Raw genomic sequence first — 27,427 nt, forward strand, 5'->3', positions numbered from 1 at the left:
TTTTTTTTTTTTTTTTTTTTAAATTTCCATGTGATCGTTGAAGAACAAAGAAATCGCATGTGATTCTGCACATTGTGTTTGTGTTTGTAACTATGTTGTGTTATAAATTTTGTGTTTTGTAAAAATTTCATCAATTTAGTTTTCGATTGTTCTGATTATTACTTTAACAATATATTAATAATAAACATTATTTTTACCAAAAAAAAACTTGAAGAGAATGTACTGACACACATTGGAAGCACACTCTTACAAAAAAAAAAAAAAGCTAATGTGAATACAATGCAAAACTTTAATATCAAAGCAAACGCAGAATGCTAATTTTAAGCACAAATAACTCAAATAGAATGTTTAGAGTAAACATATAAAAAGTCTAAGGTAAACGCTCATGTTTAACATAAACGCAAAGGCTAAATGCAAGCTCTAACACAAATACAAAAGACTAAAAGTAAAACAATGGACTCTAAAATCCGCAAACCTAAATGGATCAAAAAAATTCAAATTATAATACACATGTTGAATAGTAAAAGCAATCACAAACACAATAATAATTCAACAAAGTTCATTAGCCATTACTAATTTTCTTATAATAAACATGAATTTTTTGGGGTTCAGTTATTGAACTTTGATATAGTAATATACACTTTCAGACAAATATGTAGACTCAGTAGTAAACACTCATATTGAGAGACATAGTATAAAAATTTAAGTGACATATCAACTATCTATTTATTGAAACAAATTAAATAGCCATTGTTAAAGTAAAGAATTTTGAAATTGGGAAGGATCCGTTGCTTGCAAAGTAAAATGTTTTGTGGAGGATAATATGATAAAGTGGTTGATGATCCCAAAGGAAATAAAAACCCAACCTAGCTAGCTACCAACTTTAATTCTCTTTTTCAATGTATCTATCACATGCTTTAGATCCAAATTTTCTCATGAATGCAAACACTATGAAATTATATGAATACATATTTGAGTTGTTTCATCTCCTTATTCATTTAATATTATGAAAAGCTCACCAAAAAAAATTGATTAGGGCTTGTCGGTGAAATGCGAATTTAGAGTACCACAACAACAAAATCAACTGTACTTGGTCACCATTAACAATATAACATCTAAATATACCAAGAAAAAAAAACAGATTTTCGTATACATAAGATCTTTATGTATATGTGAAAGTGAAACTAACACAAGGATAATTGTGTGTATGTAATAAAGTGTGTTAAGTAATAAAATATCGAATCGATGATATGTGAAAGTGTATGAAAAGAAAAGAAAAGAGGGGAAATCGAGAAATTCGATATCCAAATGAGAAGCAAAGGGTGATTGAAGCAGATCGTGAATGGACACATTAAAGCCTTATAAAATTGAAAAATAAAAAAATTAAATAAAACAAAAAAAAAAGTGTAGTTTTTTAATTTTAAAATAAAGTGAAAGTTATCGTAGAGCGATGGATGAACATGGAAGTGTACTGATGCTTCCATGGGAGCAGAGAAAGTCGAGAGCTTTTGCTTTACTTCTCTCTTCTTTTCACTTTGATCATCTTTAAAAGTTCCCGATTACAATCTTCTTCATTACTTCTTCTCTCAACAATGAAAAAAATAATTTACATAAAACAAAAGTATATGTTACACGCACGGTCGCACGTACACATGACCAATTCTGATCAGGTCCATCCATGTCAAGTCATTTTGATTTATTCTTGCTTGTTAAAATTTGTTAGAGGTTGATGCCTTTTAGTTTAAATATTGCTTTGCAATGTTAGCTTTATAATATAGTTCTGATTCTAGACGATATTTTTTCTTATATGAAACTAAAGTGTAGTATCTTAGATTAGAAAAGTTGCTGGTGTGATAATGTTTTAAATAAGGGTAATTTCATAGCTATAACCAGACTTCGAAGACATGCCTCTTTTATCAATGAACAATTCAAACATTCCACACCCCAATGGCCCGAACCATGCATGTCTCCTTTCCTCTAATACTTATTTTGCTTGCTCCTGTTAATATTCCTTGACTTTTATACTATAACAATTGAAATTACGATATATTTATCATTGAAAAATGTAACAGGAGACTTATATATTTAGATAAGTATTTCATTTATATGGTTGCGTTTTATACCATCACAAATGCCACTTTTGGTATAGATATATTTATATACAACTAGTCAAACAAAATAAATAGTTCGATGAATATATCGATCANAAGAATCTGTTTTTGTTCAAACGTAGAAATTGTTGTTGATCAAGTCAACCAATACCATAACACAAGAGGGATTTCGAAGGGAGTAAGTTCCTACTAAAAAGCTACGTACACCACTTTTAGAAAGATACATATTTCTGATGAGGAAAAGAAACAAAGAAATTAAACAGTGTTTATTCTTTTTNAAGTATATTTAACGAAGTGAATAATATAATCAAAGATCGTGCCATGTATTTGCACACAACAACACTCCCTCAAACCCCTAATGATTGCACATATTACGTAATGTAGTTTAAGTAAATTATGTTGTATAAAGATCCTTCATTGGATAAGAGTCGAGACACGCGAATAATATACAGAGATACACATATTGCATTAGTACCACATGTGACATGTCGGGGATGTAACCACTCTTGTTAGTTTTGAAACGCTCAATTCTTAAGTGATTGCCAAAGTATTCTTAATATGGCTAATGGCTTTTATAACTTGAAATTTTATTTCTCTAGTATAATTTTTTTCTCCGGAAATGTTAGTTGCCAACTTTCTTGAAAGGTTGGTTGTTTCGTCAATTGTGGCAGGTTATAAATGATAATGTATTGGGTCCTTAATCTATGTAGCATATATCTTTAATTTTGATTAATTATGAGTTTGTTGTTTTGGATCGAGTAACCTTTAATTATATTAAAATAGAGGTAATGAAATGCGGAGCTAAGTTTCTACCGGGCTGATTCGATAGGGTTTATCCACAAAAAAAAAAAGTGCGGAGCTAATAGTGTTCTATAGGTGAATAGCACGGTATGGTTGTTTTGTAAGGCCAAAGCGATGTATCCCTTGTAAAATAAGGTCAAAAGCGTCATCGGTAATCACGCAAACAAACTTCACAACCTCAAAATCGTATTATCCGAAAAACAAAAACGTCGAACTAATGAATAGAGTTCTGTGTAGCCCAGTGGGCTCAGTATATTACTTATTAGATTTTGCATGGCCCAGAGATGCACTTATTTCCTAATACATTCTAGTTAGATTCCCCTTTGGTAAGTTCTAGTATTTTTCTTGTTTCTCCAGTTTTTTTTTACCGTGGAAATTAGTCAATTACTTTGGGTACAGTTGATGTTGGTAACCAACACAAACAATTTTTTTTTCTTTTTCACATTTTACAAATCTGTGTCATAACTTATAACTATAAACTATACAATATGTTACATTTGTTTCTTAAATTGATTATTGCTATTTTCTGCAGCTTTGGCGTCAAATGAATCGACCGATATTGATTTTTTTTTACTTTCTGGTTAAAAAAAAAAAAAAACAGAAAATATCTATACTAAAATCTCTTTTTAATACTATCAGTTACCCTTAATTAAAAGTAAGTCCGCAGTTACGTTTACAATTATGACCCTATTATTTTAAGAATCTGTTTTTGTTCAAACGTAGAAATTGTTGTTGATCAAGTCAACCAATACCATAACACAAGAGGGATTTCGAAGGGAGTAAGTTCCTACTAAAAAGCTACGTACACCACTTTTAGAAAGATACATATTTCTGATGAGGAAAAGAAACAAAGAAATTAAACAGTGTTTATTCTTTTTTGGCTTTCGTGGCAATTACGTAACACACAGCAGCAAACTATTCCCCAATTCGTTTCCCATTCCAGTCATAACATATTAAATGCATGATCTTTTTCATTGAACCTGCATGGCCCTTCTTTGGTTATATCCCAGAAACAGTAGATGCATGGAATACCCCTACGAACACCATCTCTGTCATCATCGTAAATATCAAACCATTTAAATTGTCCAGGCAGCCATGTGAATTGACAGAAGAAAAGTGTCGATCCATAAAAAACTTTTGGTGTAAACTTAAACGACCAAAAGCTATTCGGAGCGAGAACGTGGAGGCCGAGATCGTCATCTGAGGACTTACAGTGGAGCTTTAATTGTTTGTACCGGGGGATTACACAGTTTAAACAAATAAGATTTAGTGGGAAAAAGCGAGCAAGTTTTTTATTAATCGGGGAAAACGTGAGATCGTCACTTAAACAAGTCGAATTAGAGCTTGTTAGTTCACAGACGAACTAGTAAGCTTAAAATGACGAACTGAAAACAAGACGAATTATACGAAAGATAATAGCAGTTTTCGATGCAAAGTATTGCTCTGTGGGTATTGTCCGCGGGTCAGGATGATAATCCCAATAAATGCTTTCTCTTTTTATAGGAGACTGTTGACCTAGAGGAGTCTAGGGTTCCCTTCATGAATTCCTGAGACTGCCCCTTTGCGGGAATTAGTGACTTGCTTCCAATCTCGTCGGGCCGAGAATACAACTAATGAGTCTCGTTGGGCCGAGTGGCATATTGGGCGTAGCCCATATCCAACAATAGTCCCCCCCTTAGTCCGGAGAGTGGCAGTCCTTCTGCGATCGGCGGGCATACTTAAATCGTCCGTAATATGCCTGCTCGGCACAGATTGTCTCGGTTTGCCTTTAGGGATGAAATTGCTATAGTAGCTCTTTTTGTAAATGTCAGGCTCGTCTTTCGAGAGACACCATAAATATCCAACGGTCTTTCCTTTGAGCGCGGTATTCGATGAATTTCCGGAAACGGGGCATGTCGCAGATCGAGGTGACGGATTATGGCAGTAAAATTTCCGTTTTATTTACTTATTTATGTCTCCCCATCTCCTCCTTTTTCTTCACTTCCTCCTCTCCATAAAAAGGTAACTTTCTCTCTCTATGCTTTTATTTTTATGCTTTTACTTCTTTCTCTCTCTACTTTTCTCTCCCCCTTGTTTGGTCACACATCCTCGAAGACCTAGCAGCCGCCGCCGCCGAGCTTCTCATGCGGAGATCGTCGATGGTCGGCGGTCGGCGACATACGAGTTTCGTGATCCCGGCCGAGAAAGGCGATGTGCGTGAATCCGGTCGATCGACGGAGATCGACGGGTCGGAACGGGGAGGTTCGGAGGTCGGCAGAGAGGACGAGGTCGGCGGGAGGATGTTCGGAGGTCGGCGCCATGCGAGTTTCGCGAGCCCGGCCGAGAAAGGCGGTGTGCTTGAATCCGGTCGATCGGCGGAGATCGAGTGCGGCAGAGAGATCGAGGNTAGTTTTCGATGCAAAGTGTTGCTCTGTGGGCATTGTCCCTGGGTCAGGATGATAATCCCAATAAATGCTTTCTCCTTTTATAGGAGACTGTTGACCTAGGGGAGTCTAGGGTTCCCTTCATGAATTCCCGAGACTGCCCCTTTGCGGGAATTAGTGACTTGCTTCCAATCTCGTCGGGCCGAGAATACAACTAATGAGTCTCGTTGGGCCGAGTGGCATATTGGGCGTAGCCCATATCCAACAATAGTCTCCCCCTTAGTCCGGAGAGTGGCAGTCCTTCTGCGATCAGCGGGCATACTTAAATCGTCCGTAATATGCCTGCTCGGCACAGATTGTCTCGGTTTGCCTTTAGGGATGAAATTGCTATAGTAGCTCTTTTTGTAAATGTCAGGCTCGTCTTTCGAGAGACACCGTGAATATCCAACGGTCTTTCCTTTGAGCGCGGTATTCGATGAATTTCTGGAAACGGGGCATGTCGCAGATCGAGGTGACGGATTATGGCAGTAAAATTTCCGTTTTATTTACTTATTTATGTCTCCCCATCTCCTCCTTTTTCTTCACTTCCTCCTCTCCATAAAAAGGTAACTTTCTCTCTCTATGCTTTTATTTTTATGCTTTTACTTCTTTCTCTCTCTACTTTTCTCTCCCCCTTGTTTGGTCACACATCCTCGAAGACCTAGCAGCCGCCGCCGCCGAGCTTCTCATGCGGAGATCGTCGATGGTCGGCGGTCGGCGACATACGAGTTTCGTGATCCCGGCCGAGAAAGGCGATGTGCGTGAATCCGGTCGATCGACGGAGATCGACGGGTCGGAACGGGGAGGTTCGGAGGTCGGCAGAGAGGACGAGGTCGGCGGGAGGATGTTCGGAGGTCGGCGCCATGCGAGTTTCGCGAGCCCGGCCGAGAAAGGCGGTGTGCTTGAATCCGGTCGATCGGCGGAGATCGAGTGCGGCAGAGAGATCGAGGTCGGCACCCGGATGGTCGGAGATCGGCGCCGTGTCGATTTCGTGAGTCCGGCTGAGATCGGCGAAGCGTTCGTACCTGGTGGATCAGCGGAGATCGACGGATCGGATCGAGAGGATTCCGGATTGAGCGGTGTGATCGGCGCTTTTCCGCCGAGAATGGCTGGATCCGGCGAGTTCGGCGTGGGAGATCTCGGATCTTGGCCTGGCGTCGGCAAGATCAGGATGAGGAATCTCGGAGCTCGGCCTAGCGTCGGTGAGATCGGCGTGGAAGGCATGTCCGAGGTTGGCATAGGAGACGAACCGGAGATTGATATGGCTGAGGGCGCCGCGATCACTCGTCGAACTGGTGAGATCGGCAGTCGCGCGAGCAGAATATCAGCTCGGCGAATGGATGCTCCTGAGGTCGGTTCCGATCTCGTCGGTACTTCCTGCGAGGTCGATTCTGACGATGATGATGCCGATCTCATGGTGGGTGGTTGCGAGGTCGGCATTTCATGCAGAAAGGAAGGTCGTCCTTCGACGAGCTCCCGAGTTTTAACGTATGCGCGTGGTAAAACTCTTGCGGGAATTCAGCGTGCTTTTTCCAAAGAGTTTGCGGCTCATAAAGATGTTTTTGATGATGTTAGTGTCGGTATTGGAGCAGAGTGTGGAGATTTTGATAGTTTGGCCAACGACTTCAACTTTGCTGATATTCTCGAGTTCAGCGAAGATAGCGACAGCGGTTTTGGTGGGAGTCCTATGGACGTTGTCCCCGCCGAGGATACTGGTCCCCGTTCAGCCGTTTTGGGTCTTAGTGCTGCGTCGATTGGTGCTAATCTTTCAGCCGGTCCGGCCGATCATGGTCCTTCGTTGTGCACGTCGGACAGTATTGCTGAAATGGCGCGATGGTGTAAGATGCCCGAGGGGTTGGTTTTCCGGGTTCCCGAGTCTCACGAGCGTCCTTGGACGCCTCTGACAGGTTTCATTGCGCTTTTTGAGCATTATTTCACTGAATGCGGTCTGTGGTTCCCTTTGCCGGAATTTTTGATATGTTATTGTGCGAGCCGTAGGATCGCCATCACCAAGGCGGTTTGTGATCCTCACCATTGATTGTATAGTAGACCAATTCACATCATAATGTGAAGAACTGGTTTCCACTTTTGAGAGAGCTATTTGTACGAGTAGAGATATCACCAACACATGAACTTTTGTCTTTTGGGAGATTGTCATTTTTTCTTTTCTAAGAACCAAAGTGTTTTCTGCTGAATATACTTTTAGTGTTTTGTTTTGCATTACAATGGTAAATATATATAAGAAACGTCTTCAATTAATTAATGAGATATCCATGACGTTATTAGATTTGTCTTCTCGTAAAACATATAACTGTTTGAACATTATGGGTGAGAATGGTTGAACATTAATGATTTCATATACGTTGGTAAAAAAAAAATTGCTATTAAAATTGGACTATTCTTAAAGCATGTGTATGGGTGAGAATCTTACTGTTATTATGCTTACTGCATTTTAGTGTTACATTTTTTAAATATAATTTATTTTTTCTATTGGTGAGAGATTCACTCTATATTGTGGATTTGATTTATCAGAATAAAATTTGTATGAAGAGACATGAGTGTGTTTGCACAAAAAAAAAACATGTGTGCTTTGTTCAAAAAAAAAAAGGAAAAAAGAAAAGAAAAGAAAAAAGAGACATGTTGTATCAATTAAGATCCCTTATTGGATGAGAGCCGAGATATGCCAATAATATACAGAGATACACATATTGCATTTGTACCACTTGTGACATGTCGGGGATGATCGCTCTTGTTAGTTTTAAAACGCTCTTTTTAAATGATTGCATGCCAGAGTATTCTTATATGGCTAATGGCTTTTATAACTTCAAGTATAAAATCTTTTTGTTTGGAAATATTAGTTACCAACTTTCTTGAAAGGTTGGTTGTTAATTTCGTCAATTGTGGCAGGTTGTAAATGATAATATTGGGTCCTTAAACTATGTAGCATATACAGTTTTGATTAATTATGAGTTTGTTGTTTTGGATCGAACAACCTTATATTAAATACGGAGCTAATTAATATAGTACTATATATAGGTGAATAGCACGATATGGTTTTGTAAGACCAAAGCGACGTATTCTAATGAGGAAAAAAGCTACACCACTTTTAGAAAGATACATATTCTAATGAGGAAAAAAAAACAAAGAAACAATGTTTATTCTTTTTTGGCTTTCTTGGCAATTAACACACAGCAGCAAACTATTCCCCAATTCGTTCCCCATTCCAGTCATAACATATATTAGATGCATGATCTTTTTCATTGAACCTGCATGGCCCTTCTTTGGTTATATCCCAGAAACAGTAGATGCATGGAATACCCCTACGAACACCATCTCTGTCATCATCGTAAATATCAAACCATTTTGATTGTCCAGGCAGCCATGTGAATTGACAGAAGAAAAGTGTCGATCCATAAAAAACAGTTGGTCTAAACTTAAACGACCAAAAGCCACTCGGAGCGAGAATGTGGATGCCGAGATCGTCATCTGCCGACTTACAATGGAGCTTTAATGTAGAACCATCAACGAGGCGGTTTGTGATCCTCACCTCTGATTTTAAAGTAGACCAATTAACATCAGCATCTGGAGAAATCGTTTCCACTTGAGAGAGAGCTATTTGTATGAGTAAGATCGATATTATTACCACATGAACTCCTGCTCTTTTCATAGTATTGGTGCAATATCAAATATTGATGACACCCTCTTTATATATACGAACGAAGCAGAGACCCCCAGTCATGATCATGAAGTCGAAAAATTTGTATCAAATGTATCCAATCAGATCATGACAAATCATTTTTTGACAGATTTTGCATTGATTCGATTTTGCATATTAAGATCTTTTGTCCATAAGTATATGATCTTACAAGATTTTCCTTTAAGAATCCATCATCAGTAAATGGTGATTTTGCATAAAGACTTGACTGTCCATTTCAATTCAGTTGTGTCGTTAAAGTCTTTCCATTAACATCCATTAGTATTATTTTTTTTGCTCTTGTTTGAGGCAGTCCAGTACTTTAAGTCGAGACTCATATATAACGTAAGTAAACATATGGGATTAAGAGTAGTTCGGTTTAGAACTCGGAATAAATTGATTTTTCTCCTTTAAAGCCTAACAAAACAGTACCGCAAAGTTTGGTAATAATATCTTAAACAACGGTTTAGCAGAAATACCAAACCGGTTTTAAAATTGGTTCTCAGTTCTTGGTGAGATGGACTTCTTGAGGAAGGAGAGTGTAGTCGATGTGAAGGTCCTCCAACATTCTCTTAATAGCCAAAGATTGCTCGGTTCTTCTGATATTCCTCTCTCTGTATTCCTGAAACGTGATGGTGTGGTTGCTGTATAGAGCCATCTTCAGCTTGTTCATGTTCTCTATCTCCTTCACCACCACTGTGTGTACCGGTGACCAATGATGCGGGTTCTGCTCCAAGTACCTGATACACAAAACACAATCACTCATTCAAAGTTCAAGATTGTTGACTCAGTGATTTACAAAAATGATTCAAGGTGAATGGTACTTACTCAGCGATTCTTTCTTTGAGATGTGCGATCTTTGAGACTGGTGTTGAGAAAGAGATAGAGAATTCCACTGTTTCTCCCATATCTGGACTTCTGAAGTAGTTACTTATCGGTTTTGTTGCCAAAACAGAGTTTGGATAATACACTTTCTCGTTGTCAAGCTTCAAGAACACCGTCGATAACAAATTCATTTCTTCAACCAGCATCTGAAAAAAGCCGCAAAAACATATGTATTCATAGAGAGTACAGAGAGACATTTATTATACGAGTTCAAAGAATCTTTGGTATTGAGGCTTACCGCGACACCATCAACAACACATCGGTCACCGACATCATAAGGATGCATAACGAAGACAAAGACAATGGATTCGAAGAGGTTTTTGCAAGTGCTTCCGATTATAAAAGCCAGAGCTACAAGTTGAGTGGAGAAGAACAGCAAAACCTTAGTGGTTGCTACTTCTAGAAGTAGCAGCCAAATGACCACGGTAATCACCATCAAGATCGCTGTCACAAGTTTGTTTAACTGCTTAACCGCTGTTTTTGTGTCGTTTAAAGAATGCGCTAAAGCTCTCCTGCTTGTGTACACCTTAACCTGATCATATTGCAACACACAACTGAAGTCATTTAAAATCAAAAAAGACAGACTCTCATTGGTAAAACCACAGAGATTGAGGAGACTTACCACCCATTCTGTGAAAGCTTTTCTTGTGATTCTCCCGGTCTCAGCGGCACCATCAAACAATGGGAACACAAGATCAACCTCTTCCTTAATCATGAACCTAAGCAAGTCCTCTTCCTCTATGTAACTGACAAAAAAAAAACAACCAAATCCAATGATTTCCACTAGAGAATGCACCAAGAAAAAAAAGAGCAAATCAGAATTATTAGCTCACTTGAATAAAGGCTGAGCAACATTTCTGAAGACATGGTAAGCAGCAGCCAAAGCCTCCATCTCACTAGTAATCTCTCCTCTATCAGCTTGCTCTTTCCCATCGACGTATGCTGTTTCATCCAATGTATCAGAGATTGTAGAGAGTCCTGATGTTCTAACCGCTTCCACCAAAACACGCATTGTCCAAGCGGAAACTTTCTCTCGCTTCATCTTATGAACTTTCCCCATATCAATCACTTTCTTCTCTTTAACCATTCCTTTTTTTCCTACACTAGCAAAACTCAAATGGCCTGTGCTTGGCTCACGCCCGACCCTTTCTGCCTCTTCGATAAGTGGAGGACCCGAGAGCGTTTGTAGAACATACTGGTGGAAAACAGAATCTTGAATCCTATCAAAGAAGTTATTGACATTGAAATTTGCAGCAAGAATCTTCAACAACAGTGTTTTCACCAGCCAGAGGAATGCACCGGTAAGAACCGAAATAAGAGTCCTGGTTATGACATTGAGGATCTTTGTAGCTGCAGGGGACCGTTTCACGTCGTGGTTGAACAACAATATCCAAGCAATAAGAATCAAGCTGAGCCATATAAAGACTTGGACGCTCTTCTTCAAGCCGTGCACAAAGTAGAGCACTTTCCTCCTCAAAAGAAAGTTTGTTTCTATGAGGAACACAATCAAACGCATGAACCAATTGGTCACCAACATCCCACTGAAGATGACCATGACAAGCACACACCATTTCCAGAGTTCTAGTCCCCATAAGGTATGATCTTTCAGGACATTGACGGTTAAACTTGAAACCAAAGCACCCAAAACCGCTATAAAGAAAGCTGACTCTATCAAAGCCAATGTACTTATCTTATTGCGCATCTCTTTGTTCAGCTTAACCTTCTTATAGATTTCCTCATCTTCATCTTTTTCCACAACGGCTTTACTTGGTGTTAACGGTGCTGTTGACCCGACACTCCTGTTCGATTTGTTATTAGGGGAACGTCTACTAAAGGAGAAGCCAGTACCAAGTTGCTCCTTAGCTTCCTCCTCTATGAGAGTTCTGTCTACAGGACCAGATGGATCCACAAAGCGGGACTTGGGTTTTGAGTAAACCGACCTTGCAAAAGATTTCCTCTGAGTTAAGCCCTCATTGTTCTGATTTGGACCTCTGGGAGGCTTGTTTGGACTACCAACAAACTTAGAGATCTCAGGAGAAGGGCTTTTATTGTTGATGGGCACTGCTTTCTCAGACTCAGGTGAAGCCATTTCCTTCGAACGTTTTGATGCTTCCTCACCTGAAACATTGATAACAACTTCTCCTCCTCCTCCGTTACTACTCTTTTGTTCTGCCATTCCAAGCACTAAACTTGCCTACAATAGCTCTGAAAATTTCCCCAAAAAAATAAGAATAAGAAGACTATAGGGATGATAAAGTACCAATCTTTTAGCTTGGTTAAGATACAGTAACAAGATATTTGATTTAACAAATAAAGGGTTTAAGAAACTTTGGCTAGTTTTGGAATATAAACCCTAGATTCCTTAAGCATAGGTATGAAACAGAGCAAACAGATTTACAAATATGTATATAGAAACCCATAATTTATTCCTAATAAATCTGTAAGAAAGATCCAAACTTTAAAAGTCACAGTCACAGTGAAAAGAGGGAGAAACCGAGCTTACCGGTAGTGAGATATATAAAAAAAATCTTGCTTTCTTCTGTGACTGTGAGTAGTATCCTCTCAGCTCATTCTTGAAGAAGAACACCCAAAAAAGAAAAAGTAGCAAGAAATAAAGAAAGAAAAAAAAACAGAAATCTTAAGAGACAGTAGTAGTACACGGCACGACCACTTTCATAATTTATGAGAGATGGAAGAATTCAAACATTTGATAAATGATACAAAGAAGAAATGCCAAAAGCAAGAAATACTTAAAAGCAGAGGCGGTGTGGGAAAAAAATTGCCTGAGGAAAAAGTGCTTAAACCCAGAAGCTAACAAACACTAAAAAGCTATATAAATAGAAAACAAAAGGACAGAGAAAAGGATTGATAAGAAAGATCTTTTACATGAATGAACAAAACACTCAGGCGGGGTCCAATGAGTTTAAGGGATAGATATCTCAAGGCTTTTTATTTTTTTAAGCCCTATAAAATTTAATTGTTATTAACATACTTTACTTTTTAAAAATTGAAGATGGCAAGATGGTGGAGTAGTTTAGTTACCATTGAATTTCCCAAAAATCTATCTATAGAATAATTGCTTAACTTTTAACTTTTTCTCGTCAACTGAAAGATAACTAAATTTTATATTAGTAAGTTGAATAGTATAAAATATGAACCAATATCTATTGGTGAAAATGTTCTCACACAAAACGTGGTTTTTGTCAAACTATCTAACCTATGTTCTATTTATTTTTAAAATCGTGTAATACTAACTCTCCTATCTACTACAGTACTATCTGACAAAAAAAACACTGTTCTGTTCAGAATATAGTGTGTCCAAAACTACAAATTGTCTATAGTCGTCCTCGTCCAAATTTTTCAAATTTCAAATGTACACTAGTTTCAATAAGCTCAGATACCAGTGTGAATCAAAACATTTAAAACCAGTTAGCTAGATTGATCAACTAAAAATATTGAATCTTTTTCAAAACTGAAATATACATGTGTTTTTATTTTAGGTTAAAACACACATCACATAGAAAATGATGTTTGTTTGACTGCTGAGATTAGTGACCATTCCCACTCTCGGTCTCCATCAATTTTCCACTATGTTATGTCGTTTGCCTGCTTTTCTCTTTTTTTCAACTCCATAATGTCGTTGTTGCTTATGAGCTATGTTTAAATCATTCCGTTAATCAAGTGCGTGAGCATGTTTAGCGTGGTCTAATTGGTGATTGGTCAGCTATCTATTGCCAAAGACTAAACAATTGTCCATTACATTGTTGTGGTAGTATTTACCAACTGACCGACACTACTATATCGGTGTATGTGTAAACCTAGTTTAAGTAAACCAGTTGACAGCTGTGTGTAGTTAAAGTTTTATCAATATCAAGGAAAAGTTACTATATATATATCGTCACTGATATTTTTCCTCATAAAATATGATGATATCACAGAGATTCCCCTCGAACTCTATCGTTTTTTAGTTTTCAAAAAATAAAATGAAAATTAATAATTTACACGACAAGAATATTTAGAGATTCCACCATTAATTAAAGTGGTGAAAAAACATACTATATTTTGTAAGCTTGTTTACTAGGGACGTTGTGGTGGGTAAAAAACCCCACCCCAATCCGCACCCAAAAAAAACCCATTCAGAAAAAACTTGAATTCAAAAAAATCCGAATGGGTTTTAAGTCTTGTGGGTAAATCCGAATGGATTTTAATTTTCGTGGGCAAACTCATAAATATCCATATTTTTTTTGCTTTTTGTTTTTTTCTGAATTTATATGTATTTGTTATTTATATATAAAATAATAAATTGTAAATCAAACAAAATAAACACAATTCACCATTTTAACTAAATAAAACATTGATTTACACTTTCTTTTAAAAAAAAAACTGAATGATATAAAGTAAGATGGGAGAGAATTTAAGATATAAAGTAAGAAACCAAAATCAAGATTCACAAAATTAAAACTTAAATTGGGTAAGAAGAACCAATTGAGAATTACGATTCATATGTTCATGCTTCAATTTTTTGTAAGTGAAAAAGATGATATAAAGTTTTTTAATATAAAGTGTTTAAAAAATCTGTGGTACTCATAATTCGATAGGGTAAACTCGTGTAAGACTATCATATTTTGGGTACACACCCATTTTTTACCCAGTTTTTTTTTTGTTGACTGAAAAACGGGTACCCAATGAGTTTTAACCCACTTTTAACATCCCTACACACGAGCATCAGATTTCGACAACTTGGCGAAAAAGATAATGGCGCGTTCCTTAATTGTGTGATTTATACAAATGTACACCATATTGCTGTAAGCGTGCAATAGTGAACTTCTTAATATTTTTATTGTATCCTTTAGGTGAAATATAATTACGTGGTTGTTTTGTTAAATCACCACTTTAATTTTTTTTTATTTGGTATCCTAGTGAATGAATAACTTTTCAAAAATTGATAGTTTGATATCATAATTAAAAAATCAAGATAAACGTTTACTTATACAACTAACAAATTATGGAATAATCACTTTCAAATGTTCATGGTCTACTTCAGGTCTCATATGAGTAAAGACATCCAAAGCTATTGCTAAGGATGATTGACTCCCGTACACGCCAGCCTTGCTTTGCCTTTCTGTTGCTCTGTCTTGATCTTGAGGTTTCGGTTCTTTGTGCATGTGGACTTGACCATTGAACATTTGAAGGAGAGGACTCGTTATTGGGCTTTGATCCAGTAAGACCTATGATCTGTTTTCCTTTTCTTAAACCAACAGCTTTTTATTTTAAGACCTATAATCTCCGAATTACAAAAATGTTTTTAAACCATGAACCGGATTGGGGTACCTTGAGAACAAAAAAAACTATTAAACCGGGTAAAAACCATAATAAAATCGTGACCCGGATGACCTAAACGGACCGGTTGACCCCGGTTCAATAATGTTCTTCAAAGATTAAATTTAGTAGGAGTCTTTTCACTGTTGCCGAGCGACGCCGGCAGCTCAACGATGGTGATCTCACTTTCGATTGGTTTCGAGATCTTCTCGTTACGCCACCGTCAAGTTCACCGAGTCTGTCTCAGCATGCTCATGTCGTCTCTTCTCTGCCTCGACCGACACTACTCACCCCGTACCCGAACAAGCCCCGCCGACGAATCATCCCACCACCGGAGACGACGAGCGACACGAAAAGCTATGGAACCTCCGAGTTCTTCTCCAGCAGAATCGAATCGAAACTGCGCGTGGCGCTCTCTCTTCGCTGCTCCGATCGGATTCTACGACTTTCGCATCGCCGAGAGAACTCTTCTCCTCCTTCTCCTTATCATCTCCGTCCTTAAAACACGATTTCTCCTATTTGCTTCTCTCCGTGCTACTAACCGATTCGAAGATGGTTAACGAAGCTGCTGATTTGTTCTTCGCCTTGAGGAATGAAGGTATTTTTCCCAGCTCAGATTCGTTAACGCTTTTGCTCGATCATCTCGTGAAGGCGAAACAGTTCAGAGTGGCTATAAACGTGTTCTTGAGTATCCTAGATTCTGATTATCGCCCGAGCAAGTTCATGTATGGGAAAGCAATTCAAGCCGCCGTGAAATTGAGCGATACTGGTAAAGGTTTAGAGCTGTTTAATCGGATGAAGCACGATAGAATCTCTCCCAGTGTGCTTATTTACAACGTTCTTATTGATGGATTGTGTAAATCGAGAAAGATGAAGGACGCAGAACAGTTGTTCGACGAAATGCTTGCGAGAAGACTGTTGCCCTCTTTGATAACTTATAACACTTTGATCGACGGATACTGCAAAGCTGGGAATCCAGAAAAGAGTTTTAAGGTGAGAGAACGCATGAAAGCGGATAACATTGAACCGAGTCTTATTACGTTTAATACTATGCTTAAGGGTCTGTTTAAAGCTGGAATGGTGGAAGATGCTGAGAATGTTTTGAAAGAAATGAAGGATCTGGGGTTTGTACCAGATGCTTTCACCTTCAGTATTCTGTTTGATGGTTATTCGAGTAACGAACAAGCTGAGGCTGCTTTGTGTGTTTATGAGACTGCGGTTGAATCTGGCGTGAAGATGAATGCTTATACCTGTAGCATTTTGTTGAACACGTTGTGCAAAGAAGGGAGGATAGAGAAGGCGGAAGAGATTTTGGGGAGAGAGATGGGTAAGGGACTTGTTCCGAATGAGGTTATTTATAACACGATGATTGATGGATACTGTCGAACAGGTGATGTGGTTGGAGCCAATTGAAGTGATGGAGAAGCAAGGGATGAAGCCAGACCATTTGGCGTACAATTGTTTGATTAGGAGATTTTGTGAAGTTGGGGAAATGGCAAATGCTGAGCAAGAGGTTAACAAAATGAGACTTAAAGGACTTTCTCCTAGCATAGAGACATATAACATCCTGATTGGGGGCTATGGGAGAAAGAGTGAATTTGATAAGTGCTTCGACATTCTTAAAGAAATGGAAGACAAGGGTACGATGCCGAATGTTGTTAGCTATGGAACTCTGATAAATTGTTTGTGCAAAGGTTCTAAACTTCTTGAAGCTGAGATTGTTAAGAGAGATATGGAAGACAGACGGGTTTCACCGAATGTAAGGATATATAACATGCTAATCAATGGTTGTTGCTCAAAGGGGAAGATAGAAGAAGCTTTCCGGTTATCTGAGGAGATGCTAAAAAAGGAAATAGAATTAAACCTGGTGACTTACAACACCCTCATTGATGGATTGTCCATGACTGGGAAGTTAGCAGAAGCTGAAGACTTGCTTCTCGAAATCTCTAGAAAGGGTCTTGAACCAGATGTCTTCACGTATAACTCACTTCTATCTGGATATGAATATGCTGGAAACGTGCAAAGATGTATTGCGCTGTATGAAGAGATGAAGAGATCAGGAATAAAACCCACTTTGAAGACATACCATCTTTTGATCAGTTTGTGCACCAAGGAGGGGATAGAGCTTACAGAGAAAATATTTGGAGAGATGTCGTTAAAACCAGACTTATCAGTTTACAATGGGGTTCTTCATTGCTACGCCGTACATAGAGATATGGATAAGGCTTTTAATCTGCAGAAGCAGATGATTGAAAAGAGTATCGGTTTAAATAAGACAACCTATAACAGCTTGATTCTGGGACAACTGAAGGTAGGAAAGCTGGGCGAGGTTAGGAGTTTGATTAACGAAGTGAAAGCCCGGGAATTGGATCCTGGAGCTGATACATATAACATAATAGTGAAAGGGTATTGTGAGGTGAAGGACTATATGGGAGCATATGATTGGTACAGAGAGATGCAGGAGAAGGGTTTGCTAGTCGATGTTTGTATAGGCGAGGAGCTAGTGACTGGGCTTAAAGAAGAATGGAGGTCAAAGGAGGCAGAAATTGTTATTGCTGAAATGAAAGGTCGCAAGCAAGTTGATGCAACAGTGGACGAGACTCTTCTATCTGCAACAGAGAAGATATGAGAAAATTAAGAATGTATGCTCCAAGCTTGAGTCCTTTTGAATCCTAGGTTGATCTGTGTAGATTAACAATGGTGATACTATTTGTTTACGTTTTTTTTTTTCAGTTGGGAAAACGTGATTCAAAGACTTTCTTCTATTGTACACAATAAATTATCAAGTTTTTATGTTTAGAAAATATAATCATATAATTTCAAAAATATAAAAAGTTAGCTATTCTACGAAAGAAAAACTCAAAAAAAAATTGTGGAGTTTTAAAGCGTGTGAGTATCCATGGCGGTTACATTTTCTAATCTGCACACGGAGCAAGTGTCTCAACACTTCTCACATATCACTTCTTTCGTAATTTGGCCTATATTACCAAGAACTCGGTTTCTACTTACATCTTGACCTTTTGTCTGTTCATTATATGTTTTCAGCAATCATTTTTCGTTGGATGATGTGAAGGTTTACGCTGCCGTACGTATTGGAGAGAAGCCTGGAGATGGCTTTCCCAATGCTAGCAAGTGGTATGATAACATTGGCTTCCCACCTCGCTAAAAGGTTAGTAGTATATAGTCTCTCATTCGTTTGCTTTTCTTCTTATTTGATCATCTGAGTTGAATTGCTTTTTCTGAGAAATGAGAATGACGACTTCTTACAACAGTTGTTTTGTAACTGTTGGTCCAGTTTTCCCGGGAAAGCTGTCGGAGTGAGAGTTGGTGGTGGTGGTGTTGCTCCTCCATCTGAAGAAGCTCTTCACTTCATTTACGTTTCTTAACCAAAGTAAACTAAAAGTCTTTGGCTCTGTCAATGGCTTCTGTAAGGTTTTTCTGATTTAAGTAAACTAAAAAAGAGCTTAAAACATGAGTATCGCTTAATATTATAAGAAATATGACGGTACTAGCTAGCAATCCATAAACAGACTCGCATAATATTAAAAGAAAAGAGTTGGTACTGGCGAAGTGGCAATCCATAAACAGACTAGCATAATATTAAAAGAAATGAGATTGCCAGAAACAGACTCGTGACATACATAACAACAGTTTAACGTGGAGGTGGATCCATTTTGCTCCACTCTTTAACCTCCGCGTAAACAATGGGCTTCATCTCCCGTATTGCCCATTTCTCAAATTGTGAAAGAGACTGAAGTTGATGGACTTTGTAGTTGTATACCTTGTTCTCATGAATAAGAAGCTGCACAATTGCGTTAGCGAACTCTTTCCGAACAGTATAAAATTTCTGATGCCACTCCGTATCAGACGGTCTCGAGAAAAGGAAGACTTTAAGGGCATATATACCCCGATCCATTCTCTTATATAAGTCCTTTGTACCTGGACCACTCGCTATTAAATTTCTCCCAAGATCCTGGTAGATCGCAATCGTTATCCATTTCAATTGATGAAGACCTCTCCGCATTTCACTGATGACAGTGAGAAAATCGGTGAGATGAGGAGAACCTATATAGAATTCATTTAGATTATCCAGATCTGACAAGAGCTGTGAAAGAAAAAAGAATAGAATATATATAAGTAAAAAAATTTAAATGAAATATTGGGTAAGAAAGGAAAGAAATTATAAATCAGATACAAACCGTTTGGTATGCAGTCACTCTATACTCCATCACTTGAAATCTTTGATCTTGATTTTGAAGCTGATAAGAGTTGTACCAACGGTAATCAACACAAGTAGCTGGGAGATGAGAAGGATTCCCGCACTAAAAAAAAATATTGGAAAAATGATTACGTTAGCTTCATAATTATATATTTGCTTTTTCTCATCTTCTACTTCCAAATAATCTTTTAAAGCAAAAAGTCATATATACGTACCATATCACAAAATCTCCTCCTCCTGCCTAGCGGAGAAGATCCACGTGAAACCGTAATTATCACGCACTTTTCCTAGGACACCTGGAACTTGATGAGCCCCCAAATCTATGGCAGTTCGTACAGCAGCGTCAACGTTGTGAACTTGAACTATCCCGTTGTTAATCCCAGCATGTACCCTGAATTTTTTTTATAAAGTTAAAAAATCATAAAACCAAAAAATTATAAAGCTTGGAAAAAAAGAGAGTTACTAATCTCAGTTAAAAAAGCAGAAAGTTCTCAACATTTGGAAAATGCATGTTTGCTTCCATGATTGATTATCCATTATCGCTTTAGTTTTATCACAAAACAAAAGGTTAAATTTCAAAAGGAGCATCGAAAGACTAACCAGAAATAGAGTTTAAAAAACCAACTATTAATGATAAATTAAACTAAGAGTAGCTTTTTTTATACGTTGGTGTGCTCTATTTATGTTCCATACAATTTAATACTTGTAACTGATGAAGAAGTTAGTAGTGGTTTTAAAAATTCTTAATCCCATATGCGTGTTAACTAATTTTCAACAATTCATTGTATTAATAATTGATAAGAAGAATATGGAGAGAAGCTTACCAAGGAGTGTCAAGAAGAATAGGGTTGGTTACCACAATAATAGTAGTTCCTAGCCTCAGATAGATACTAAACAAGTTAGTATCAACGCTGTGTTGTCGCCGCACCTCCTCAGCATTGAAGAGATTCTTGTAGAATTCCGCAGCCTGTTCTACTTCTGTGGTTGGAACAATGTACACTTGGCTAAAATAAGAGAAGCCACCAGCAGGATCCGTATTATCCATGTTATATGTGTAACCTGAAAGAAACATTGATTTTTTTGAATTTCATTGGAAATCTAAGTAAAAAGAAATATATACAAATCTAATCATCAGTTTCTCCAAATCGATACAAGCTAATAGGAGAAGAACAATGGATAATCTCTGAGTTCGAAGATGAAACCGTAAACCCTAAAATTCTCCAAATCTAGCAATCAACAAGTAAGCTCGACCAAAGCTAGCAACATTGTTTCCAATCAATCAAGAAAGATAAATCATGCACTTTTTGAGTGCTTTCATTCGCGGCGGATCTGGGATTTATTTCCGGGTGACATATGTTTCGGGGACTTTCCTTATGGCTTGATCTACTCGAATCTAGATTTTCTATTCTGGCGAGCGCCATCCCAGTCGAACGTTTCGGATATAAGCATTCGCTTACCATGGCTTGTTTGGTCAATTTGGAAGGACATGAATAAAAAAGTTTTCTAAGGACTTACGGCAGAGCCTATTGACGTTATCAATCAGGCAGCCAATGATAGAGTGTTATGGGAAGAGGCCAAGTCCTCTTATTCGGACTCCATAGAACCTTTGCTTGTGGAGGTTCGGGTTCCTTCTCCTCGGTGTCAGGTCGATGGATCTTGGAAGGCCTCTGATCCTTTAGTGGGTCTGGGTTGATGGTTTTGTAACAGTGAGGATATCACTCTGCTATTAGGAGCACGGAGTCTGCGACGTAGTCCTTCCCCCCTACATTTGGAGGTACAGGCGTTGATTTGGGCGATGGAATCCCTTCTGGCGGCAGGTGTTGATTGTCAAAGTTTCGAGACGGATTGTGCATAATTAGTGGCGATGGTGCAATCTCCTGATGAATGGCCCGCCTTCTCTAACCTGTTGGATGAATTCTGCTTACTTCGATCCTCCTTTCCGGTCTTCATGCTTTCACGGATCCCGCAGTCGTCAAATGTTCGGGCCGACTGTCTTGCTCGTTCATCGCTATCTTTATTTTTTGAAACTTCATTTATAAATTCTTTCCCTTCGGTTTGGGCAACCAACTTTGGGATTATTTTTTAATTTAATGTTTGATTAACAAAAAAAAAAAAACGTCGTGACTATTCATTTAGCCTTAACTACTCGGTTTAAATAAACACGATCGGTTCCGTCTACAGAAATCCGAAATTCCAAATCAATAAGCCCAGGAGGTTATTATTTTTATAAACAACCTCAACTTTATTATGAAACTTAATGGGCCAAGAAAAAGAAGCCCAAATAGGTAAAAACCACGGGCCTATGTATCTTCTCACTCTCTAATTTTTCTTCTTCTTCTTTTTACGGACAGACACTTGTTCATTCTTGAGCTTTAAAACCGGTGGATGTTGTTCTTCTAAGTTCAAGACCTTGTCGGGTTCGCTAGTCTCTGTTTTAGTGTTAAATTTTGCTTTGCGAAGAGAGATAGTTAGTTTTCGTGAGGAATTAATTCTGAATAGAGGAGATTAAATTGTTTAAAAATGAGAAATTTCTTTAAATATCACTAAAAAAATTTTTTTTTTCCAAAAATACCACATTTTAGTTTTATTTTCCGAAAATACCATAAAAGTTTTTTTCCCAAAATTACCACAAACACAAAAATTGAATTTTAAAGTTGTAATTTTTTTTTTTTAGGTTTGAGTTGACACGTTTAGTTTTAGAGTATAGTTTTTAGAGGTAAGGTTTAATATTTAGAATTTAGGCATTAGTTTTTAGTATTAGAACTTTAATTTAATTATATGGTATTTTTGGGAAAAAAACTAAATTATGGTATTTTTGTAATAAAAACTAATTTTAATGGTATTTATGATAATTTATCTTTAAAAATTGTATTTATATTTTGAAGAAGGATCTATTCCTTTTAATGTGTTTATGTGACTCACGGCTCAAAAAAGCATCATTATCATCTTTTATATCTGAGCATCGGACAGGGGGTCTAAAGTGAAATGAAGTCGGCAGTTTCATCGTCGTCACTCTTCAATTCGAACAATCTTTGCAAAACCTTCTTTAATGGTTTCTGAATCGAGAAGAAGAAGAAACTTTAGACCCCAAAGCTTAAGTCCTTTTGAATCATGCATGAGTCACCTCCACCAATTTGGTCAGTCCGAATCAGTTCTCGGTAGATTATTTGGTTTGCATAAACCAAACCAAATGGTTTCAGTTTGATTGGATCTGGTTATTTTGCATCATTAGAGATTCCATGACTGTTGTCTGATACTTTCGTTGGATACTTAAAAAAATTCACAACCTTCGGTTCGGGTAATAGGTACGATGACTTTGGGTTAATTAGGCCTAGGTTGAGCTGTAGATTAACAATGGTAAATACTATTTGTTTACGTTTTTTTTTCTCGTTGGGAAAACGTGTTTCAAAAGAATTCATTAAAATTCAAAAGAAAGAAAAACTCAAAAAAAAAAAAAAAATTTGTGGAGTGTTAAAGCGTGCGAGTCGCACGGTGGGACGGATGACTATAGAAAGGAAGGTGAGCCCCGCACTCACTAGTCTCAGTCACTAGAAGCATCCTCTGGTTTTATTATAGTACTGACAAGTAAGCAAGCAAGCGCATATTCTCTTACTTTATTGGCTTCTCTTCTGAACCTTACCACTTTGAGAGTATCCATGGCGGTTACATTTTCTAATCTGCACACAGAGCAAGGTCACAAATCCCTCGAGGAGCACCTCGCCGGAAAAACTTACATCTCCTGGTGAAACTCTCATTTCACCTGCTTCTTTCGTAACTTGTTTTTTTACTTACATCTTGACCTCTGGAGAGTCTGATTAGTTCATAATATGTTTCAGCGATCAGCTTTCGTTGGATGATGTGAAGGTTTACGTTGCCGTATTGGAGAAGCCAGGAGATGGCTTTCCCAATGCTAGCAAGTGGTATGATAACATTGCTTCCCACCTCGCTAAAAGGTTAGTATATGTAATCTCTCATTCGTTTGCTTCTCTTCTTGTTGATCATCTGGTTGAATTGCTTTTTCTGAGAATGATGACTTCTTCGATGCTTATTTTGTAACTGCTCGTCCAGTTTTCCCGGACAATCTGTCGGAGTGAGAGTTGGTGGTGGTGTTGCTCCTCCATCTGAAGAAGCTCCGCTGACTGAGGTAACTAACTCTCTGTTCACTTCAATTACGTTTCTTAACCAGTCAAATCTGTGAGGAATCATGTGTTTGTTGAATTGAAACTATTCTATGATAGTGTGAGGTAGAGAGATTAAGTAGGGGAATATGCAATTTTGGTGCTGTTGGAATGGTGATCTTAGATACTGGAATCTTTTTAGCTTTTTTCCCTGAACTTTATCTGCAGGCATCTGTTGCTAGAGCTGATGGTGGTGATGATGATGATGATGATGATATTGATCTTTTCGCTGATGAAACTGAAGATGAGAAAAAAGCTGGAGAGGAGAGACAAGCTGCTAAGGACACTAAGAAGGCTAAAGAGAGTAAGTAACCAAACATCAGCAGTAAGTTTTTTTTATTGGGTTTGAGTAAGATGCTCAACAACACATCTCCAGAGTTTACAAATGAATATAAAGGAGACTTCGCTTGAATTTGTCACTTTTATGTGGAATGTTAGTGATCGAGCTAGGATTGAATGTAAATGCATTTTGAGATATTGCTGATGTTTGGTTACTTCTCCTTACTCTCTTTACTTATTGGTTAGGTGGAAAGTCTTCTGTGCTTCTGGAAGTAAAGCCATGGGATGATGAAACCGATATGAAGAAACTAGAAGAAGCTGTTCGTAGTGTTCAGATGCCGGGTCTTACATGGGGAGCCTGTAAGTCAAAGAAGTTCAATCTAAATCTAAATTTGTCTTTCTTCACAAAAGTGCTTCATTTGTTTTTGCTTTGATGTTGCAGCGAAATTGGTACCTGTTGGTTACGGGATAAAGAAACTCACAATTATGATGACCATTGTTGATGACCTTGTGTCTGTGGACAACCTCATTGAAGACCATCTCACTTCAGAACCTAACAATGAGTACATCCAAAGTGTTGACATTGTCGCTTTTAACAAGATTTAGAGACTCCATAACCCTTCCTCATGAAAAAGCTATCGAATGTCCAGTTTGGTGTTCAGGCCTAGTCTTGTTGTGTTTCTCTTATGCTTTGTTGTGTTAAGAGTCTTTTTCTTTTAAGTTCACATAGTTCGGTCTCCAACTTCTTGTGAGCTCTTGTCTTGTCTAATGTGAATTTGCTGTTAAAATTAAAACTATATGTTGGGCTATATTGAGTTTACTGGTCTTCGGGTAAATACCTAAGATTTAAACTGCGGTTACTCACCAAAACTATTTACCGCGCTTTTATCTGTCCTCTTTTACCTAATTAAACTTAGGTTACAAGTTACAACAGAAGATAGCACAAGTCGATTGTGTGATTTTCAGAACCCTTTCTCTGAGTTCTCTCAATTTTTCATAGCTCTATGTTAAATATGTGGAGGGGATATAAAATATTAGGAAATTTGAAAGATCCATTTCTGAGCAAACATGCAGGAAGAAACACATGATAAAACCAGTAACCACAAACTCATACCATCCATCCATTATCATCTCTCTCTCTCTCTCTCTCTCTCTCCTTTCATATTTTCTTTATTCTAGAAGAGCAATTTTATCACCTTTAAAGTGAAGGAGGTACATACTGTCTAGACAAACTAAACAGATCTTTACCCTCAAAAGGTGATGTCCACTCTCTCCCATTTCCCACTAACGCAGCTTCCTGCACTCCCATTGCCACGCCCATCCCATTCCCATTCGCCATCATTCTTGTCCTTCCATTCATGTGTGCTTCATATGGTGATGATGTTGCCGCGTACTGTTGGCTTGGTCTAGGAAAAGCTAGGCCTTTATCTAGACTCCAGTCGATGTTGTTGTAATCTAAGTATCCCAGTGACCCATCTGCGTTCCAGTCCAGGCCCGAAGAAGACCTTGATCCAAACCCTGAGAAGAGCCCAAGAGAAGCAGCTGGAGCCACAGCAAGCGGTGCAGAAGCCCCTGGCATTCTGTGACTATTGTTGTTCACTTGGCCTTGATATTGTTGATACTGAAGCTGCTGGTACATCAGGTTTGAGTTCAGATCATTAGGAGGCAGAGTTCTTGAGGGCAAGTATCCGTTAGATTGAGCCGGCTCAGATCTATTTGCGGGGTACCAACCGCTGCCTGCTGCTGCTCCGGTAAAGGATGCATTCATGGAAGAGACAGGTAGGACATTTGTATTAGCGGACTGTGAGCGTTGTTGCTGCTGCTGCTGCTGCTGCTGCATCATAATAACTGGTTCCCTCATATCTTGCTGCTGAAGTCTCTTAAATTGATCACCTAGGGCCGCCACATACTGTGTTTCTTCTGTTTGCCGTGGCAGTGGCATCTGTTGATATGACATGCGTTTCTTCTCTTCCAGGGCATTATTTTGTTGCAGTTTCATCCACTGCAACTTCATGTGAATTCTTTCCAACGAATTTACACTCTGGTTTTCGGATTCTTCACTAATGTAGCTGGATCCTCTGGAGTAACCAAGATTCTTTCTGTCAAGGGCTTCTTCCCCACCTGTAGGATACATACCTGAGTTAGGTTGCAACTGGGCTACTGTATTCTGACTTGTGTGCATAGAAGGGACTTTGCTATTGTTAACAGAAGTATTATCACTAATATCCTCTGCTTTTCTAGACGCAGTAGATTGGTCTTGCTTCTGTCTTCTTAATGCTTCTTCCGCTTTCTCAATGTCCCCCTCTGCTGTAACCACAGCTCTTTCTACATCCTGCTTGGTGAACTTATATTTTGTTTCCAACTCTAAGATTCTACCCAACTCTTGTGATATGTCAAGCTTTAAATTCCCAGAGGTAGGATCTAGTTTCTTATCTTCTACTTTTGCCCCACCATCATCAAGCAGCCAATTAACAGACTCCTCTATTTTCCCTTCATTTAACATAAGCGCATAAGTTGCTCGCTCCTGAGCAATACCCATAGCCATTATCTTCTGAGTATGGACTTCAAGTTTTCTCGACATCAGATACTGACAGCAACGCTCGTGCAACTCCTGAGCTCGCTTTTCCTTTTGCCGTTGGTGCTTTCTTTCATTTTTCAGTCGCATCTTTTCTCGCTTTTCATTGTCAGCTCCAGGGACGATTTCTTGCTTTGCAGCAGTACTGGGTACTTTCTCTTTGTGATCTTCCGAGTCACCTGACCAGCTACCATTATTAGAGACAGAATCACAGTCAGCTCCAGTTGAATCCGACTCATCAATGTTTCTGAACCGGCCATTATTGTGAAGAGACGAGGAACCAGTTGGTGAAAGCGAGTCAATGGTTTGAAATGTCCCCAAAAGAGGATTGTAAGCACCAACCACAACACCATTACTCGCACCCATGGATCCTGAGGCTTTACTTGGTGTCTTCTGTGAATCGTTCATAACCTTCTTGTCTCTGGATTTAGTCTTGGATGCGCTAGACATCTTCTCAAAAACAAAGTTATCCTACAGTTCCCATCAAAACGAGAGATAAGTCAATACAGAGCTTTATTTAACAATCATCAATGGTCATTTCTGAGCTGTAATGTCAAAGCTAGAGATTCCTCAATGAATATTCAAAGAAACAGAGATTTCACGGAGACGACTATTATAACTACATCGTTGAGGTCGCAAACGTATGGATCCGGTACAAGAACGAATCAGAAATGAAACACGCGACAACAATATCCGGAGATACATTTCTGAATCGAACAAGGTCAAAACGAAAATTCACGGCGACAAACAAAAAGCTTAGCAGTCGAATCGAATCCATAAACAAAACCAAAAAAGTCTCCTATGAGCAGCGAAAGGGACGAAACTGAAACGAATCAAGAAGACCTAAAAGGCGCGAAGGAAATGCGCGATTTGATAGAGAAGAATACAAAATCGAAGTATAGATCAGTGATGCGACGGGGGAGAGAGAATGAGAACCTGGTTGATCGGAGTCGTTGACGGAGAA

General features: G+C 38.4%; 6 protein-coding genes across 6 annotated transcripts; 2 read left to right on the forward strand and 4 right to left on the reverse strand.

The window, feature by feature from the left end:
• On the reverse strand, positions 3,856-7,472 carry LOC104737962. The gene is made up of 2 exons (XM_010458204.1): positions 7,318-7,472; positions 3,856-4,144 (listed from the first exon to the last, which is right to left on the reverse strand). Exons 1-2 carry the CDS (start codon positions 7,470-7,472, stop codon positions 3,856-3,858), a joined length of 444 nt encoding a protein of 147 aa, XP_010456506.1.
• On the reverse strand, positions 9,350-12,752 carry LOC109124711 (mechanosensitive ion channel protein 10). The gene is made up of 6 exons (XM_010454968.2): positions 12,397-12,752; positions 10,727-12,098; positions 10,516-10,639; positions 10,132-10,425; positions 9,837-10,039; positions 9,350-9,748 (listed from the first exon to the last, which is right to left on the reverse strand). The coding sequence occupies exons 2-6, from the start codon at positions 12,067-12,069 to the stop codon at positions 9,511-9,513; spliced, it is 2,202 nt and encodes a 733-aa protein (XP_010453270.1). The 5' UTR covers positions 12,070-12,098; positions 12,397-12,752; the 3' UTR covers positions 9,350-9,510.
• Positions 15,396-17,993, forward strand: LOC104735221 (pentatricopeptide repeat-containing protein At5g12100, mitochondrial-like; the record flags this gene model as incomplete). Its single annotated transcript, XM_019234361.1, is given in 2 exon segments — positions 15,396-16,618; positions 16,620-17,993. Coding segments are annotated over 2 exon segments (2,445 nt in total), but the record flags the coding sequence as incomplete, so codon positions are not given.
• LOC104735222 lies at positions 18,735-19,581 on the reverse strand. The gene is made up of 2 exons (XM_010454970.1): positions 19,412-19,581; positions 18,735-19,317 (listed from the first exon to the last, which is right to left on the reverse strand). Exons 1-2 carry the CDS (start codon positions 19,439-19,441, stop codon positions 18,865-18,867), a joined length of 483 nt encoding a protein of 160 aa, XP_010453272.1. The 5' UTR covers positions 19,442-19,581; the 3' UTR covers positions 18,735-18,864.
• LOC104735223 (elongation factor 1-beta 1-like) lies at positions 23,044-24,549 on the forward strand. Its single transcript, XM_010454971.2, has 6 exons — positions 23,044-23,173; positions 23,268-23,384; positions 23,500-23,575; positions 23,778-23,913; positions 24,135-24,248; positions 24,331-24,549. Exons 1-6 carry the CDS (start codon positions 23,088-23,090, stop codon positions 24,492-24,494), a joined length of 693 nt encoding a protein of 230 aa, XP_010453273.1. The 5' UTR covers positions 23,044-23,087; the 3' UTR covers positions 24,495-24,549.
• LOC104735225 lies at positions 24,901-27,421 on the reverse strand. The gene is made up of 2 exons (XM_010454972.1): positions 27,400-27,421; positions 24,901-26,934 (listed from the first exon to the last, which is right to left on the reverse strand). The coding sequence occupies exon 2, from the start codon at positions 26,911-26,913 to the stop codon at positions 25,087-25,089; it is 1,827 nt and encodes a 608-aa protein (XP_010453274.1). The 5' UTR covers positions 26,914-26,934; positions 27,400-27,421; the 3' UTR covers positions 24,901-25,086.

This window comes from Camelina sativa, chromosome 13, assembly GCF_000633955.1.
Source record: "Camelina sativa cultivar DH55 chromosome 13, Cs, whole genome shotgun sequence".
In the NCBI taxonomy this organism is placed as follows: Eukaryota; Viridiplantae; Streptophyta; class Magnoliopsida; order Brassicales; family Brassicaceae; genus Camelina; species Camelina sativa.

Excerpts from the sequence above, each read along its gene's own strand:
- LOC104737962 (XM_010458204.1), bottom strand. The coding sequence starts at position 7,472 with ATGACAATCTCCCAAAAGACAAAAGTTCATGTGTTGGTGATATCTCTA. Across the intron at positions 4,145-7,317 it reads ACAAACCGCCTTGGTGATGG|CAAACAATTAAAGCTCCACT; the intron begins CGATCCTACGGC and ends AATCCCCCGGTA.
- LOC109124711 (XM_010454968.2), bottom strand. The coding sequence starts at position 12,069 with ATGGCAGAACAAAAGAGTAGTAACGGAGGAGGAGGAGAAGTTGTTATC. Across the intron at positions 10,426-10,515 it reads AAGCTTTCACAGAATGGGTG|GTTAAGGTGTACACAAGCAG; the intron begins GTAAGTCTCCTC and ends CAATATGATCAG. Across the intron at positions 10,040-10,131 it reads GTGTTGTTGATGGTGTCGCG|ATGCTGGTTGAAGAAATGAA; the intron begins GTAAGCCTCAAT and ends GGCTTTTTTCAG.
- LOC104735222 (XM_010454970.1), bottom strand. The coding sequence starts at position 19,441 with ATGGAGTATAGAGTGACTGCATACCAAACG. Across the intron at positions 19,318-19,411 it reads GAGTGACTGCATACCAAACG|CTCTTGTCAGATCTGGATAA; the intron begins GTTTGTATCTGA and ends TTTCTTTCACAG.
- LOC104735223 (XM_010454971.2), top strand. The coding sequence starts at position 23,088 with ATGGCGGTTACATTTTCTAATCTGCACACAGAGCAAGGTCACAAATCC. Across the intron at positions 23,385-23,499 it reads GCTTCCCACCTCGCTAAAAG|TTTTCCCGGACAATCTGTCG; the intron begins GTTAGTATATGT and ends CTGCTCGTCCAG. Across the intron at positions 23,914-24,134 it reads CACTAAGAAGGCTAAAGAGA|GTGGAAAGTCTTCTGTGCTT; the intron begins GTAAGTAACCAA and ends CTTATTGGTTAG.
- LOC104735225 (XM_010454972.1), bottom strand. The coding sequence starts at position 26,913 with ATGTCTAGCGCATCCAAGACTAAATCCAGAGACAAGAAGGTTATGAAC.